This window comes from Mustela lutreola, chromosome 8 (assembly GCF_030435805.1).
Source record: "Mustela lutreola isolate mMusLut2 chromosome 8, mMusLut2.pri, whole genome shotgun sequence".
In the NCBI taxonomy this organism is placed as follows: domain Eukaryota; kingdom Metazoa; phylum Chordata; class Mammalia; order Carnivora; family Mustelidae; genus Mustela; species Mustela lutreola.
Genome location: NC_081297.1, coordinates 144,126,144 through 144,143,999, shown reverse-complemented (window position 1 = coordinate 144,143,999; position 17,856 = coordinate 144,126,144). Strand labels below are relative to the sequence as shown.

Below are 17,856 nucleotides of genomic sequence, written 5' to 3'. Positions count from 1 at the left end.
AACAGGACAGGAACATACTGTTGCCGCAACATCCAGTGCCGCTGTTTCAAGGAGTTACTTCTGACTTGGGCACATACAGGATTCCTCTGAGGTGCTCATTCTCATCTCTGTAAGATGAGAGAGATCAGAAGACCATGAGGTCATCCATCCACTGGGAGCCATGGAAGAAGGTCCTATATAAAGCTGTTACTGGCTAATTAATACCAAGTCAAATTGGTGAAACTGACATTTTGCTGGTCCTTGGGTTTTCCCCTAAGCTTTGGAGAAATTTATCAAAATTTGTGAACTCACTTTATGTGATAGTTTAGGAAGGCTCCAAGCTAGTGCTTTTGTTTTTTCCTCCGAATCCCACGTATCAGGCACTTACGCAACTGGATGCATTCTAAGGCAAAGATGTGATGGCAAGAAGTAAAACAAGGTCAGGTGTCTGTCTCACACAGTTTATTTAACAATAGGTAATAAGAAATCAAATTTAACAGTCTATACAGTGATCCAAAGTTCATATTTATAAGTAATCAACTTTAATTGCATGATTTACAACAGTTGAGGGTTTTTGCTTTCTATTTTCAAGTTTTACAGAAAATGTGTGTACGTGTGTGTGTGTGTGTACGTGTGTGTATGGGGTAGGGGCAGGGTAAGGAGGAAGAAAGCAAGCAAAGAAGAAACCCCAGGGACATTTTGTATGTTAAAATCATCCCACTGGAATCGTTTCTTACCCTCTTTTTAATTTTTTCCTTTGTTAGATGTAAAAATAACGAAAAAAATTCTTTCAAGAAACAGAACCACAATATATAATACATCAATTTTGGCAGCTGCCCCTGTATATTTTGAAAAAGTCATTTTTCTCTCTACATGTACAAATTATTTTAATACTTGAAGTTTTTACGCTCAGACTTACAGAATAGAAAATTTTCTGGAGCACAAAAGTTGACTTGAGGGGAGGAAAGGTGAAATTTTTTTTTGTTTTTTTGTTTTTTTTTACATTTTTAAAAGAATGAACATCTTTGCACCCAGAGAAAAAAAATTGGTATTTTTAATATATATTTATATATATTTATATATATATAGAATGTAATTTTAAAGTAACATTAACCCCTTTTGTCCTCTGGTTTTAGAAATGTTCTAACTCTTCCATAAAGTGAGGAAAATAGGGAAAAATGTCAACCATCTGCACCAGTAAATAATAACTATTAATATTACATATTTTCATTAATTTAAAAAAAATAATAAAACCTATCGGAGGTGCAAGGCAGGAGCATGTGGTTGGCTTCACAGACCTCAGCCTCCTCCCAGTGCACACTTGAACCACACACACAAGGGAAACAAAAGGCCGTGGTAAGCAGCCATAACAAAAATATATTCTTTGTATTCTATCATCCCTCAGGTTCATCTGGCATGTTTGCTTTAAACCACAAACAGCTACTGCACAGTTCTTACGTGTTCCACGGAAAATTGTCTTTTAGGCTAAGAAAGATTCAAAAAAATTGTTTTCAGTACAAAAAGTCTTGTTAAGAGAAAATAATTTTTTTGCTCCCAAAATACTACAAGGTGTCTCTAGTGTATGTCTAGTGTACTCTGTGAGAGGTTTGAATTCAAGTCTGAGTTATCGGTGCTGAGTCCCAGGTCCGTGGCGCTTGCACCATGGAGGTTTGCCATGCCTGGATTGCTAGCGAGCTGAGAGAGCATTGAACTCTGGTCCGGGCTGGCGAAATGCCCTTGTTCCATGGGGTTGGCCTGGGCAGCTACCAGCCCAGGATGTGGAGAACTGGTCTGTGGGGAAACATGGTGTGGTGAAGGCTGAGGCTGCATCCTTGGGGAAGGGCTGGAGTGGGGGGGCTGGGACTGTGGCCGCGGAGAGGGGACAGGCTGGGGAGAACGCACTTGATTGGAGAGAGAAGGAGGGATCTGCTGGCCTTGGAGGTGTGGGGACTGCGCCTGGCTTGGGAGCATATGCTGCTGGGGGCTCATGGGGTTGGGCTGAGCAGGGGACCCCATCTGCTGCTGGAGGAGTCGTTGCTGATACGCCTGCAAGCTGGCTCCCGCCTCTGCCCCCAAGGCCTGCGGCAGCTGGCCCATCTGCCCCATGCTCCCTTGCTGCATCTGCTGCATGTGGTGCTGCATCCGCGGCGGCGGCTGCTGCTGGGGGGGCGGCGGCGGCGGGGGGTAGCCGACTCCTTGGGGTTGCTGGAACTGGTTGTGGTTGGCCATCCCCGGGCCGAGCCCGGGCCCTGCTCCCTGCTGCTGCTGCTGCTGCATCATCTGCTGCCGCCTCAAGATGTCTCGGAACTGCGAGGGCATGGTGCCATGGTTCATGTTCATCTGCTGCGCCTGGGGACTCATCCCGCCCATGGGCGGCTGGAGCTGCGGCTGCGGCTGCTGCTGGGGCAGGCCCGCCCGCTGGACGCCCGCTTGCATGGGGTTCATGTTCGGCACGGCCGGGTTAGAGTGCGCCCCCTGCTGGCCCGGCAGGGTAGGCGGCTGCAGCCCCTGCTGGCCCTGTGCCATGCCAGGCTGCCCAGGGAGGGGCTGCGGATTCGAGCTGGCGTACTTGGCGGCCCGCTGCTTGATGAACGCAGCCAACAGCTGGGGGTTGGCGTGAAGGATACTAAGCACCTGTTGCTGCTGGAGGGGAGAGCTGGGAGACCTGAGAGTCCGCAAAAGGTTTTGTAAGGCTTGTTGAGACACAGTGCCTGGTTTGAGAGGGCTCACACCGACCTGGCCCAGTCCCGGCTGGGGAGCGATATTCAAGGGCTGGCCGTGCTGGGCCACCGACATCATGGCTGGTGGCCGCGGCATCCCAGGCTGTAGCTGCTGGGGCGGCGGCAAGCCTCCCTGCACCCACTGAGGCTGCTGCTGCATCCCTGCGGGCCCCATCCCTGCCTCCAGATGCCCGCTGGGACCTCTGGTCATCGGGGGTGGGTTCATACCCATGGGGGCCATTGGAGTCATCTGGGGCATCTGGTGCTGGATTGGCCTTTGAAAAATTTGCACGTGGGCCATCTGGCGCTGCGTCTCGGCCGCCCTCTGAATCTGCATGGCCATTTCCACTGCGGCGGGCGGGGGTCCCGGGAGGGGTGGCTGAGCAGTCTGAGGGGGGGTGGGAGGGGTCACCTGGCCCGCTGCCTTACCCTGGGACACAGGGCCAGCAGGCTGAGTCCGGGGCAGGTAGGGCGGCATGCTGTTGGGCGGGGTGGGCTGGGGCTGTGAGGGGGGCTGGGGCTGCGGCGTCTGCGGCGTGGCCGGCTGCTGGCCCGTGGGCGTGGTGGGAGTGGCGGGAGTCGGGGAGGGCAGGCCCTGCTGCTGCCCCACCACACCAGTCCGCTGCATGCTGGCCATCCTCCGGCGGAGCATCTGCGCCTGCTGGAGCCGGTGCTGCAGCTGCTGCTGCCGGAGCTTCTGCTTGATGTTGAGGCAGAAGGGCACCGGGCACTTGTTCTCCTGGCAGTGCTTGGCGTGGTAGCAGCAGAGGGCGATGAGCTGCTTGCAGATGGGGCAGCCCCCGTTGGTCTTGCGCTTGCAGCCCTTGGTGTGCTGCACCACGCGCTTCATCTTCTGGCAGGACGGCAGCGAGCAGTTGGCGTTGCGGCACTGGCAGGCGTGCACCAGGGACTGGATGCAGCGCTGGATGCTCAGGCGGCGAGAGTCTCCTGGGCTCTGGGTGGCCGCAGCCTGCTGGCTGTTGCTCTCGTCGTCTAAGCCGAGACCTAGTTTCTCCATTTTGTGGTCATGGTTTTTAGTGTTATAGCAGGTGATACACAAATCATAATCCTGGGGGGAAAATGGGTGCAGTCAACTCTCCCAGACAGAAGCCATTCGAATACATTTTCTGTATTCTGCTAGGGCCCCAAAGCTGCCTTATAGAGAACCACTCCAAGGCCAAGCCCCTCCCGATCTGCTCTCGGACTCCCCACCGGCACCGAGCACAGGCCTGTGTAGTAACGTCTGTTCTGCTGCGTCTCGGGGACCCAGGCCTCCCCCTTCCCCCCGCCCCCGGGGCCTACCTCGCAGACGGTGCAGTGCCAGCGCGTCTCCACGTGGTGTTTGCACTCATTGCAGGTGTAGACGAAGCGGTCCTGGCTCTGGGTGTGCAGCTCCACCAGCATGCACATGGTGGACCACTGGGCTCTTCGGAGTGAAGAGAACTCCAGGTGCTTGTCCCTCGCGAGGGTAAGGAAGGCATCCCGCCCGTCCATCAGATCGCAGGGGATGAGGGGGTCAGGATCGACAATGGGAGGCAGGGAGTTGGCGGCAGGGCCAGCGATGAGACGGATCACAAAGAAGACCTACGAAAGAGACCATCGCAGTCTGACTCTGGGGTAAGCGCAGCGCTGGGTCAATGGCAGCAAACAGGTGAGTCAGGAGGGAGGCTTGCAAGGCTGCTCGAAACCTCTGGTCTCTCCACTGAGGACGACGACAGAGGGCCTAAGATTGACACCTTATTCTCTTATTTAATAATCCTTTCCAAATCAAAAGGGTCCACTCTAAGATCCAATCCACGGCCGACTCTGAATCTAATCACAAGGAAACAAGTCAGACAAATCCAAACTGAGGGACATTCTACAAAAACGACTTTGGGCCTTGACCTGATTCAATAAAACGCCCACGTTACCAATGACAAGAGAGCCAGGGACCGAGAATGGTAACTCAACGGGACACACAATCCTTGACTGGAGCCTAACAATCAGACATTAGAGAGTGGAGCCGGGGGCAACTTCACGAGTGTGAAGCCACAGTGTGGTTAAGGAGAGGAGGTCTTTTTTTCTTAGAAGGTGCTTGCTGAACTGCAGATAAAGATGTAGCCAAATGTTAACAATCGGTGAATCTAAGCAAGGGGCATAGCGGGGGATCCACTCTGCAACTTTTTCTAAGTCTGAAATTTGGGCGATGAGAAAGAAAAAAGCAAAACCTTCTTAGTCCTTGCTGCATAAACAAGAAAATTCTTGTTCATCGAAGTTTGAAAAGACACAACCACTCTTAACTCCCATAACCGTTAGTGTCAAGGCTGCAACAGGAAGCTGGCACTGCACATGGACTTCGCGTTAGTTGTATGTAACTATAAACTCTTACTAAGCTGAAAAACGCAAAGGTTCCTTCAAGAGATGAGCAACCTGTGAGCACCTGCTGCACTGCCCACGACATCCCGCCAGTTTCTCAGAGACGAAACTCTGTACAAACTGGCAGTGACACTTGTACCTGGGCAGCAATATTTGCGTAAACGAGATTAAGACCTTTCTAGAAAAAGAACACCGGGCAAGAAGAGCACACTGAGTAGAGACACCTCTTGAACAGATGCCAACCGTGAAAAGCATCAGGGAGGACTGTGATGTTTGTCTGACCGCGCAATATTGCGTGTAACATTACGGCTCAAAGAAAGGCTCATAAAGCAAGGAAGAGCATTTTGAAATGTGATGCACAGGAAAGCACTGGGTCTAACCAGTAGGGAATCCCTTTAACGAGTCACTCAAAATAGAGGCAAAGAAATAAAACCACCTGGTGACTCCCTATGAAATCTTTACAACGACCAACCGTGCAGTGTCAATCCTCTTGATTATTTCCAGTGTATGTTACCCTCCAGCTACGATAATACCCAAATTTAAGCTAAACTGACAACCTTAGATTTTAATTCCCAATAGATACCCACTAACAGCTTCAGGCTAAACAAAGTCAGAAGACTAGATGCAAAATTTAAGTCAAGCCTATCATCATACACTCTAGGGACCTTTCCCAACCACTTTGTCAGGCCAGAATCTCATGACACGAAATACTGCTCAAAATAGCTAATAATTATTACTGATAACATCAAAACGAGGCACCCACCAGAACTCAGAAACCCTGAGGATTACAAACTGGGTTGGACAAACTATGCTTATGCTTTTAATGCCAGAGACACAATACGACAGCACTGAAATAATCAGTCCTATTCTTAGCTCCCACTCACCTATCCTCTTTTCTTTCTTCTTACCCCTCGGAGGATTTCTTCCTTCTGAATTTCAAATGGTCCCGTGCTCACATCTTAAATGCTAGCCATGGGGGGCAGTGTTTCAGACCTCCTTCCCTGCTTCTTCCCCACAAGTGGCTACATATTACCTCTTTGTGTTTCTCCATTGTGGCATACAGCTTCTGCGAGAGGTCGTTGGATACATTGGGCATGCCCGGCTTCTTCTTGTTGCCCCTACTCAGGCTGCTCTTGTTTTTGCTGGTTTTCTTATTATTTTTCTTTTTAGCATTTTTGCTGTCTCCCTTTGTCACCTGCAGGTTAGCAGAGGGGACAAGGAAATGTTAACACTCTTGTTAAGAAGTGATCTGAATAATACTAATGGTAATGGGTTCTTTTCTTTGAAACTAGAGATTCTAATTCTACCAGTGCTTTCCACACAGACCCTCTTTTTTAAGCTTTTACAGCAGACTAATGTTTACTAACGTCTGTGCGCTAATTTTCTTCCAGTGAAGACTCCCTACGTTAAGACCCTTCAATAAGACCATGGTAGCCTTAGCTATTTGCTTAGACGAGCCCCACAGTTTGGACACCACTCAGATCGATCCATCCTATATCTGATTTGAGAACAGGGAGTAAGGAGTGGAAGGGTAGCCCACCCTTTTATGGGTCTACTATAAAAAAACAACTTGAGAAGAGCCAGTCAATGAATTCAAGCTACAATGCTGTGAGTTTAACAGGCTACTACTTAAAAGTGACTATCATTAGGTCAGACTCAACAGAGACCATGGTAGCTAAGCTATGGGGAAGTAACTGACCAGGAAAAGCTCCTCAGATGACCCCTACACAAAGCCAGACTGTGTCCGGGGGACTGGCAAACTCTGGCGCAGGCCTGTTTTCATACGGCTCAGAATGCTCGATACATATAGAAAGTAGTGCTGGGGGCGGGGGGAAGCCAGAAATATTCAACCTGGATCTTTACAGGAAGCACTTTTGCCAGCCCCCTGCTCTGAACAGTTAATTTTCTATCAGTTTTTCAAGGTTTCCTTCCTTCTGTTTTTTACTGCCAGAAATCCACGGGTCTGATGATAGAAAGGCTGGAAAACCACTAGAACAGAACATTAATAACTTATCTAAGCCAATTCTTTCCTGACCAATTTAAAGAACTTTCACACCTGAGAGTTCTAAGATCTGGGCAAAAGTTGAAGGCTGGTCGTGGATCATACCCTGGAATCAAGGCAGAAGCCGGAAAGGAAAATGCAAAGCCCTTACATCTGCGCTCTCGTGGCCGGTGTTCTCTTCTCGCTTTCGCTCTTCCTCCTCCTGTTCCAGTTCCTTAATGCTCTCTTCCAGAACGTTGGGCCAGAAATCACCCTCAAAGTAAGGCAACTCCTTTGCACTTGTTAATCGATCTTCAGTAGCTTGTTTAAAAATATCCTGTGAAAACACCCCGGTACAAATAGGTAGTTGTTTTTCTTTCCTTTTTTTTTAAAGACGCATTTATCATTCAGAAGCAGTCACGGCTAGACACAAGAAACACAAAGGACTGCAACACCTTCTGAAAGAAACGCGCAGAGACTTTATTGAGGGCCCAGGGAGACATTTAAACCTAAACAGTGAAAACTCAAGGTCTGAAGTCAGTAGTTCTGGGTCTATCTTTCCTCTGCCTGTGAGAACAGGGAGGTTACCTGCCTTTATACTGGTGGGACATCTTCCCGCTAGGACCAGTGGCACGGGGGAGGCACGATCAATCACACCGCTGCAGTGATGACCGCGCACAGAGCAATGGGGGGCATGCCTGCCTTGCGCCCATCCCCCACCCCCCAACTCAGAAATATGTTCAAAACAACCCAAACCACAAATACTGGAAACTGCCTGGCTACAGGCTGCTCTGCTCTGCTGCCTAGGAGAGCATCCAGTTCTTGTCTTTCTCCCCAGGAGTAAAAACAGATAAGAAACTTATCTGTTCAAGTTCTTATCATGAGACGCCCTCTAATCATGAATGGCTATTAAGAATACGTTTTTCATCACATCTTTAAAACAGAGATTTGTAAATCTGACTCTTTTAAAACTGAGTTTTTCTTCCTTTGAAAAAGGAAGAACAAACAGAAGATTTCTGTTAAGATGGCCAAACGGCAGACTACAGAGCAACGGATGAGTCCTTGCCCCCCAAGTCCTCCTGACCTTATAGTCATGGACGATTCGCTCAGACACGGCCTTGTCAAGCATCTTTTTGTACCACTCCTGCAGTCGCTTGGGCTTGGGTATCTTCTGGTCAGGAGGATGGCAGTGGAAGATATAGTCATCTCCCTCACTTGGCGGACAAGCCCAAATATGCCCTGTCGTGTATCTAACAACACGGAGAGGGAATGTTCAAGAGAAAAGTTTACTGTCCATTCCAGAAAAAATGCTGTAGTGTGGGGTCAGTAGAGAAATCATATTAAGGCAATACTAAGTGTACAAGTCAGCATCAGGCCAGAACCAGGCCTCACGCACAGCACTTACAGTGGGTCTCACAATGTGTAGTTCTTACTGGAGGCAGCCCTCCAATAAGACCAAACCAAAGCTAGGCGGGTCCACTCCGATAAGAGCTCAAGAGAATGCAAAATGTTAAAGGGAAAAACATGCCAGGGGAAGTGGGAATATTTTCAAGCACATGTTTTTTTTTTGAACGTAAGAAATCAGACTCATTTGTGTACCTCCAGATCTTAGTCAGTTTTTGATTCTGGCCCTAAATGAGAAACAAGCGTCCAATCAAACTGCACCTAACAGCTTAACTGAATGAAACAGAACTCATCTGGAATGAGTCCGACTAGGGTCACAACAGCCATTTCTGTCCAAATGACAATACTGAGAAAAGGGAGCAGGAAGTCACCGATGCTTCAACCTATGTCCCAGGGGTCATTAGTTTAAGTTGTTTTTAAAGACAGGACTGACTCATCAGTATGCTTACCCTAATTTTTTGACGTATTCTAAATATCCAATTAGAATTTCATGATAGACTGCAGTCCTCAAGCACTTAGGACGGAAGAAATGAACACTGTCGAGGTATGATATGTAAACTCTCCTGCATCAAGTGGGGAGAAAGAAACCAAGTCAAGTCACGTAAGGAGTTCTTACTCATGTGGCTGAAAACACAATCTCTCTCTCCTGCGCCTTTCTCACCTCCTTGATAATGCACAGCACAGAGGCACAGATAAGTGACCAAACAGTGCGCCGTTTAGGGGAGTTTTGCAAGCCTATATAGCTCTATTACAGACTCAGTACCCAGTAGTGCTCGAAGCACACTGTGTTAGTATTTATGGATCCAAATGTATTCTGGCAGCATTCTTGTTCTGGAAACAAACTCTAAACATACCCTAACATTCTTTCACATACCTCTCAGGCAAAGTGCTTTACCACAATCTAGATTTAAGCCCATTTGCTGAAAAATAGTCTGCTTCCCACTTCCAATTTCAGGCTGCTGTTCCTATCCCCTTCCTTATTACTATGACCACAGAACAGCAGTACTGAGCAGTGAAAATTTGCATTTCCACTTCCAAGCCAAGCACATCAAATAGTTTCCTGCCCATGATGCTTCAAACTCCCACTCAAATTGGAAGACAGCTGTGTTAAGTCCTACCTCTGGTTGGGTGGAGGGCAGTCAGAGCCATACTCTTGAACATGCATGCCAAAGAAGCACAAGTCAACACCGTCTATCTCTTCAAAGGCAAAGAGGGCTTTGGTTCGGTATGGAAAGGATTCTGCCATCTCTCCACTATCTACAAACCTACACAATGCAGATTGGAGAGAAAAACATCTCGTTCAGATCAGAATCATCAACAGTAGCTACAGTAAGCACCAGAGGAAAGGAGAAATTACTGGTACCTTGCTTTCATGCCTGGCTTCACTTCCACAGTTTTGTCAGAAGCATGAACTACCCGAACAGTGACTTCTCCTGATTCAGGGTGGTTTTGTCTCCTAAGAAAGTCATTCACACGGTTTTCCAGAAAGGTGCCAAGCCTGGTAGATGGCAACCCTAGAAATGCAGTGAGAAGTCCACGAGTGACCAAGGTGCCAATTTATTACTGTTAAACGTCTTAAGCTTCAATATAAAATATCCTTTCTACACAAATAAGATAACTTGATTTTGTTAAAGTAAAGCAATGTGGTTCATATTTGAAAACAATCTTTAATTAAAAAAAAAAAAAAAAAAAAAAAACACAAAAAACCCCAAACCTGGAACACTTCATGAACTTGTGTGCCATCCTTGCATAGGGGCTATGCAAATCTCTATCATTCCAATTTTAGTACATGTGCAGTCGAAGAAGACAAGGTAGTCAATTTAATGTGTCTTCCACTCACCTTCTTTTTTAAAAAATATTTACTTTATTTACTAGAGACGGCGTATGAGTGTGGGGGCAGGGAGGGAGAAACAGACCCTCACTGAGTGGGGAGCCCTATGCAGGACTCAATCCCAGGGTTCTGGGATTTAATCCCAAAGGCAGCTGCTTATCCAACTGAGCCACCTAGGCACCCCTCCACCCAACTTTTTGGAAAATTTTCCAATTTCAGACGTTAAAAAATAGAACACCTACATGCACTTTGCCTCAATTGCAGTCATATTTAAAAATGGCACTGGTTGGGTATTATGAGAAATTATAGGAAAAAAAGCATTCTGTAGGTCAGTAAAAAGTGCAAAGGCATCTGTAACATTAAACCAAATACCAAATAACGTGATAATCTCAACCGTACGATAACAATCTTTGGCTATCACTCCCCCTTGTCCCTGAAGCGAGACAGGTCTGCAAGAAGCCCTAATTGTATGGACCAAATCGAGGCAATCACGCATGGGATGGCAACTTTGGACAGTATTTCTATATGTGGCCCCCAAAATGAAGAAATTTAGGGAAAAAAATCCACACACACACCTTGCACATTTCAAATCCTAATCCTTTACACGTTATCTCTACACTCAACGTGGGGCTTGAACTCACAACCCAGAGATCTAAGTCACATGCTCTTCAGACTGAACCAGCTGCGGGCCACTTGGATAGTTTAACTATGTTTCAGCAAAGTATTGCCAGGATTTACTTCTAAGATTAAACTTACTTTTAGCAGAAAACTTATTTTCTTTCCTGGTTCGTGCAGATTTCTTTAAGCAGCCATCACAGACAAATCTAAAATGTAAACCAAGACTCTGCTTACACAGCTTAGAGAAAAATTTCAAGTTAACATAGTAGTAACAAAGTCTACCATATACATATATATGTGTGTATATATATATAAAGTTAAAACTCAAAACACAAACTGGGAGAAATATTTCTAAATATATAATAATGACAAAGTAAGCAATATACAAAGAGCATTTAGAAAGCATTAAGGAAAAAATAAGAATAAAAAAAAGTGTTCCTTAACCAATCGACTGATCTTAAGTTGCAGGAATCACTGTAAGCCTTTTAACTATTCTTACCCAGCTCTCTAAATTGAGAGCACTAAAAAGGCATATCTGAACATAAGCCATACATACATCAAATGACTGATTTTCCCCCTGCATGTTATTTTCTAGAAATGTGTTAATTAGCCACTTCTTTCCTGTGATCCCTAAACCAGCATCAACAATTAAAGAGCACAGGACAGTACAGAAAGCCCATCTTTTTTTAACTTTGTATTTATTTATTCATTTAAGTAATCTCTACCCACAACAAGGGTGGTGGTGGTGGGGGGTGCATCAAACTCATAACCCTGAGTGAGATCAAGAGTCACTTGCTCTTCCAATTCTTCAGCCGGGCACCCTGAGATCATGTATAGACACCCCCAACCTTGAACTGAGCTGGTACCAACTCCATCCTGGAGAGTGAACAGAGACCCACAGTAGTAGACAAGTGTCACAATGGACAAAAATCCATTTACTGTTGTCAAAGTCGTTGATAATGTGCAGTTCTTAAGTAAATACATGGAGAATATTCAGAAACAGAACTTGGGACCCAAAGACAGTTTGTTTATAGAAATCTGTTTGTAGTCATTTCTATGAAACTCTTTCACTGGACAATAGCCATATAACTTACTGCCCAACCCCCTGCAAACATCAAATCATAACCCATTTTACCATTTAGTAAACCATTCACAGCATGACATTTCCTCAGAGGTAAGAACAGAGCTGCCCCATGGACACCCTCTGTATCTTAAAATGTTCCTACTATAGACAGTATAAGCAGCACTCAAAATCTGGCAAATTTAATTCCTTCTAATAACTCTTTGTTAGTTTCCAGGTGCTGAGGTTTCTTAACTCTTCTGATAAATCTTACAAAAATACTTAGTTGTTTTCTTTTGTTCTCAAAGATTTTATTTATTTATCTGATAGAGATCACAGGTAGGCAGAGAGAGAGAGGAAAGGAAGCAGGCTCCCTGCTGAGCAGAGAGCCCGATGCGGGGCTTGATCCCAGGACCCTGGGATCATGACCCGAGCCAAAGGCAGAGGCTTGCTAATTTAAGAGAAAGACTTATATTTTTGGATTCTAGCTTTATGTTTTAAAAGTGAACTTCAGAATTTTTTAAAGATTTTATTTATTTATTTGAAAGAATGCAAGGCGTACAAGCAAGGGGAATGGCAGAGGGAGAAGGGGCAGAACCCTGAAGAGCAGCAGGGAGCCTGACATGGGGGTCTATCCCAGGAACCAGGATCATGACCTAACCTGACAACAGATGCTTTAACAGAGTAAGCTACCCAGGTGCCCCTAAAAGTGAATTTTAACTATCACACACAGTAACTTTGAAAATATGATACAATCATTGCAATGATAAAAACTTGCTAAAGTTCACAAAGAAAAACTCTAGAAAAAATACTAATGTCTCACCCAGATGGCCAGATGATTTCATGATGAAGGACACAGATCTGATGCATCTTTCTTCCACACTCTGTACATTCAACAAACCTGTAATGAAAAGCCAAAGAATGTGAGATTAAACCAGAACTTTAACTAAATCAAACTTTCCAACACTTTCCTTTATTCCCGACAATTTAAGATAGCCAAGATTACATTCAAAGAAGGATCTTTTTTAAAAAAGCTCTTTAGTGTTACAGGCAGAGCAAAATTCAAAAGTAATTAAGTCACTGAGTGTGATAATTTTATCTGAGAGAGAGGGAGCACACGGTGGCAGGGAGGTTAGGGGTTAGGAGGGTTAGCACCATACAGAATTTAAGCAGATTCCCTGCTGAGTGTGGAGCCCAACTGCATGACCCCAAGATGATGACCTATGCGGAAACCAAGAGTCAGATACTTAACTAATACTTAACTGTGACACCCAGGCACACCAAAAAAAATTTTTTTAAGTAATTTCTACACCCAACATGGGGCTTGAACTTAGAACCCTGAGTCACAAGCTCTACCTACCGAGCCGGCCAGGTGCCCCTGAATGTGACAATTTAAAATATGACTGTGGGTAGGCAGTAAAAAGTGAAAGATCACTACTGCTTAAAGCCACTGAGGATGGCTGTGTAGCTGAGATCATGATCCCAGGGTCCTGGGATCAAGTCCCACATCAGGCTCCTTGCTCAGCGGGGAGCCTGCTACTACCTCAGTCTGCCACTCCCACTGCTTGTGCACTCACTCTCTGATAAATCTATTTTTTTTAAAAAAGGAAGAAGTCTGGCACTACGCTACCCATTCTAGGAGTGTCCAGAGTACTACGACTGTTCGGTACTTTCTGGTTGGCCTCACTACAAAGTAGGGGAGTATGAAGATGTCTGAAAATGCACAGGGAAGGAACACATGACAATCAGCAGAGGTAGGAGGGAGCTTCACTTGGGCCCAAACTATTTAGGGGATTTAGAGAAATGTAAATGATATTAACTGTAACGCTTCCAAATTTCCAGCCCGTGTGTTGGACATACGTTGTACGGATTTATCCTCACACCACACTGGCTATGCAAACAGAGAGAAGGAAAGGAAGAGGGAATATCAAAGTAAACGGACTATGCAAGGCGCCACTTACAGTTCAGGATCCAGTGTGTCATTTTTTCTCTTGGAAAATTGTTCTTTATTTATTGTACTAAGGAGAAAAGAGGGACACAATGAGAAAAAGCAATAAAAATGAGCAATCTGACTACCATTCTAACCAAAGGAACAAATCTTACAAAAGTGGATTATTTAAATCTTCTAAGATACTGAGGGTACACTGAATAGGCACATTCTAGGCTCTTACAAAATGTACATTTACATAAAGGAATGCCCATGTTTTTGGAGACTTTATAATAAATCTATTTCCCCGGAGAGGAAATGAACAACCCAGCAACTCACCAACTACAAACATAGGACTTTGTTGTTCTTTTTAAAACTTTGTTTACTACTCTTAGTAATCATTAGGTATTTATACCTTTCTTCTTTTTAAAAGATCTGGTTTTTGAGTAATCTCTACACCCAACATGGGGCCTGAACTCACCACCCTGAGGGTCAAGAGTCCCGTGTTCCCCTGACTGAGACAGCCAGGTGCCCCCAGCATTTATAGCTTTTAATAACAGACAGCTCCTAGACTGAGCTATGAAGATGGTGTATACGGAAGGAGCTAAACCCTCTTTTAAATTAATATTCATTTCTTAGGACAGTCTAGTCAAATAACATTTTATATTAACAACAAAAAAATCTCAATATTAAAACACATTTCAGGTTACTAATTGTTACCTGTTTAAAACTTTCACATGGCCTCCCATCCCCAAAGCTAGCACAACACACTGCTCATAGCCTCACCAATACAGACGCTAATGTCTTAACCTTCTCTACCTAGAATCAACTTCAGGGTGCCCAACGCTGACTACAGTGACTCCTCCTCACAGAAAAGAGGACCTCTCTCCACACTTAAACTCCTTCCTACTACATATGGTCTAGATCTAAAGGGCGAAAGTCCTTTCTTTTCAAAGTGTGCTTAAGGACTTAGGAGCCTGTCAGTAACGCAGACTCTCAGGCCCACTACAGACCTATAGAATTGGAAGGGGATTTCCATACACTTTAGTCGAAGAAATTCATGGTCCTAAGGTTTAGATCTTGTGGGAAGCCACTCAACTGTACCAATGGTAAGGCTGCCTTCCTTTCCTGCCATCAGGGGAACTTAGAGCTAGTCAGCCTGATTTATTTAGCCAAGGGTCAGAAAATCTCCTTAAGGTTCAAGGGGACCCAGCATCTGCTCCCCCAGACTAGCACCCGACTCTACTATATTGGCAGTCTAACGGTGACTGAAGGAAAAGTGCAACTTCAAGACTTAATTCGGAAAAATTAACCAGTTTTCCCTCAGAAGCCCTATTTTTCACTAGTAGTGTAACAATCCCACACTTTTTGGAATGTTCTGAACTGCTTCTGTTTATTACAAGTTAAACCAGAAAAAAGGAACTGAAGAATATTTAAAGTATACCAAATAGTTTTCTTCCTAAAACAGTACACACCTGAAACACAATGTCTAACACTACATTTTAGCAATCAGAAGAGCTATTAGCCAACTTAAGCTATGTTTCTAAATTTGTCCTGGCATTTGCCACACACAATAAGAGCTTGTGAGAATGCAAAAGCCCAACCTACTCTCTTTCTTCTGGGCTACTCTAATTAAGTGCTTAAACCCATAATGTGAAATGAATGTTGCTCAATGATTATAATGATTTCAGTACTGATAACCAAACACGAGAAGGCTGTAAGGAAGTTATCTGTTCAGTTCCCCTCCAACTTGAGTTAAATAACAAAGTTCCCTTGCACTACAGCCTTTCAATTTTTACGAGAGAAGCTGTTTCCATATAGAAGAAGTATCTAAAATGACCACCCAATCCAGTGTTGATGTATTTCCTAGATCAGTGTTGACAAAACTTTCTGCTGTGACAGGAATGTTTTCTATCTTTTCTGACTAACATGGCAGCCACTACCCACAGAGGTCTATGGAACATCTGAAATGTGAACTTTTATTTCCTTTAATTAATTTGTATTTAAATAGCCCACTGTGGCAAACAGCTACTATACTGGCAGTGTAACCCAAGACCACTAGAAGCTTAAGGATAATCACTGGACAACTAACCAAGACAGCACTTTCCAAAACAATGCAGTTACTTACGTTTGAGGCTGGGAAGGGTCATCCCCCAAAGAAACGCTCTCCCCTTGGATTTCATTGAAACACTTCTCACAGAAATGATACCTGTCGGCAAGAAGGCCATACTGGGGTGAACTGTTCCGTTCACACAACACAGCCCAAGCCAAGCAACGAAGCCACCAATCACAGCAGGCCAAGGAGGGGGACGGGAGCAGAGAGCAGGTCATCAACGGCGACAAGGACATTCAATGATGCAGAGTTATGGGCCCCACAGTTTGTTTTTTTTTGTTTTGTTTTGTTTTTGGTTTTTTTTGGTTTTTGGTTTTTTTTTGCAATCAAAGCCAAGTGCAGACAACGGACAAGCATGAGGGAGAAAAAAAAAACACAAAACAAACGAAGAAATGAGGGATTGCAGGACAACAAAAAACATAAAAGCAAGACAAGACAACACAAAGCAGAAAGCCAAGGCAAAGCAGATTAGCATTAAATATCTCAAATGGGATCACAAGTAGCAAATGATTACAGCAAATAAAACAAAAAAGTTTCACTTACACAGACCTACATTCTTTCATTTTAGTAATTAATGCTACTTGATGAAAATAATCAAAAGGAGGAAGGATAAATGTACTGGAGGAAAGAACTGCTGCTCTATTACTGAAACAAAACAATCACACAGTTCTCCCCATTTCCAAGAACAAAATAAGTAACAAATAAAAATCCACTATGGATACAGAACGAGGAAGCAATCACCTAAAAACAACCCCAACTGAAAAAAACCCACAAAATTTTTCTGATCCCAACAAAGCCACGTAAAAAAATATTTTTTCAACGAAAACTCTGCACAAGTGCTGAAATACTCATTGCAGCCACCAACTGAGAGCTGAAAAGGCAAAGGCAGGCAGTGGTGCACGCAGGCGCATGATTCCATGTTCCTTAGGTACAAAGATTACAAACACTGCGCACTGGTGTTAAAAAAAACAAAAATGGCACAGATGTCAAGGCTGCAGCATGAGCAAAGTTTCATGCAAGTTGTCACTTTTTTTTTAAACGTAAGTGCTTTTAAAAACTTGACTCACTTTTCCTAGGTATTAACAGTGAAAAACTATGGATTCTAATGATACAACAAAGCATTAGGAGTGCACTTAACTTTTTGTAAACAAAACAAAAAGTTTAAGTGACTTTTTCAAAGCTAGAAACGCAACTGTAGCACACAAGTCCAGCAAGAACCACCACCATGAAGTTGGTTTTTTTATTAAAGAGTATTAACTGCCTGGTCTTGTTATGACTGTCTCAGCGCCCCAAGTTTTATTTGTAGGCTAATGACTGAAAATAGGAGACAGATCATGCTTAAGATAGATAAATGAATGCCATCTGTGTGATTACAGCCATTGTTTGGCCAGGAGAAAAATAAAGCAGAGTTTCCTAATTTGTTAGAACTCTACCATCCACTGTCATATTCAAAATAAACTTGAAGTAACAGTCTGGTGCAGACCTATTTTTTGGAGATTTTCCTTTTTATTGGCTTAACAGAGGCAAAGAAAAAAACTCTGAAATCCTGTTTTCATTTGCTTTGAGTACAACTTAGTGATAGGCTGCACACAAAAAGGAAACATTTCCCAAAAGATATAGCTGGCTAAAAACTTTTGGTACAAGCTTTTTGGGTAGTTTTTGGGAAGGAGATGGCAGCAATTTCATGGACAAGAAAAGACATTCATTTAAAAATTTTCTCAGCCTCAGGCTGTGGTAAGCTGGGATATAATGCCATCTATGCCACCAACTCACAAAACTGGTTAACCTCTCAAGGATTTGGGCTCTTGCCTTCTAAAAATAAGGGGCCAGACAACTGACACAAGGCTACCTTCTGCTGTACTGATTCT

General features: G+C 44.4%; 1 protein-coding gene and 1 pseudogene across 1 annotated transcript in view; both read right to left on the bottom strand.

Moving 5' to 3' along the window:
* Nucleotides 1–426: 426 nt before the first annotated feature.
* Nucleotides 427–17,856, bottom strand: part of EP300 (E1A binding protein p300) — an 82,775-nt gene continuing 65,345 nt past the window's right edge. The window contains exons 20-31 of the mRNA XM_059187082.1: nucleotides 16,004–16,084; nucleotides 13,910–13,966; nucleotides 12,772–12,849; nucleotides 11,027–11,094; nucleotides 9,803–9,953; nucleotides 9,558–9,704; nucleotides 8,889–9,002; nucleotides 8,120–8,285; nucleotides 7,208–7,372; nucleotides 6,088–6,249; nucleotides 4,002–4,283; nucleotides 427–3,768 (exon numbers count right to left, since the gene is read on the bottom strand). Coding sequence (XP_059043065.1) covers nucleotides 1,555–3,768; nucleotides 4,002–4,283; nucleotides 6,088–6,249; nucleotides 7,208–7,372; nucleotides 8,120–8,285; nucleotides 8,889–9,002; nucleotides 9,558–9,704; nucleotides 9,803–9,953; nucleotides 11,027–11,094; nucleotides 12,772–12,849; nucleotides 13,910–13,966; nucleotides 16,004–16,084 — 3,685 coding nt within the window. The 3' untranslated portion in view covers nucleotides 427–1,554. The remainder of the gene's footprint in view (nucleotides 3,769–4,001; nucleotides 4,284–6,087; nucleotides 6,250–7,207; nucleotides 7,373–8,119; nucleotides 8,286–8,888; nucleotides 9,003–9,557; nucleotides 9,705–9,802; nucleotides 9,954–11,026; nucleotides 11,095–12,771; nucleotides 12,850–13,909; nucleotides 13,967–16,003; nucleotides 16,085–17,856) is intronic.
* Nucleotides 10,148–10,247, bottom strand: LOC131840050 (U6 spliceosomal RNA; annotated as a pseudogene).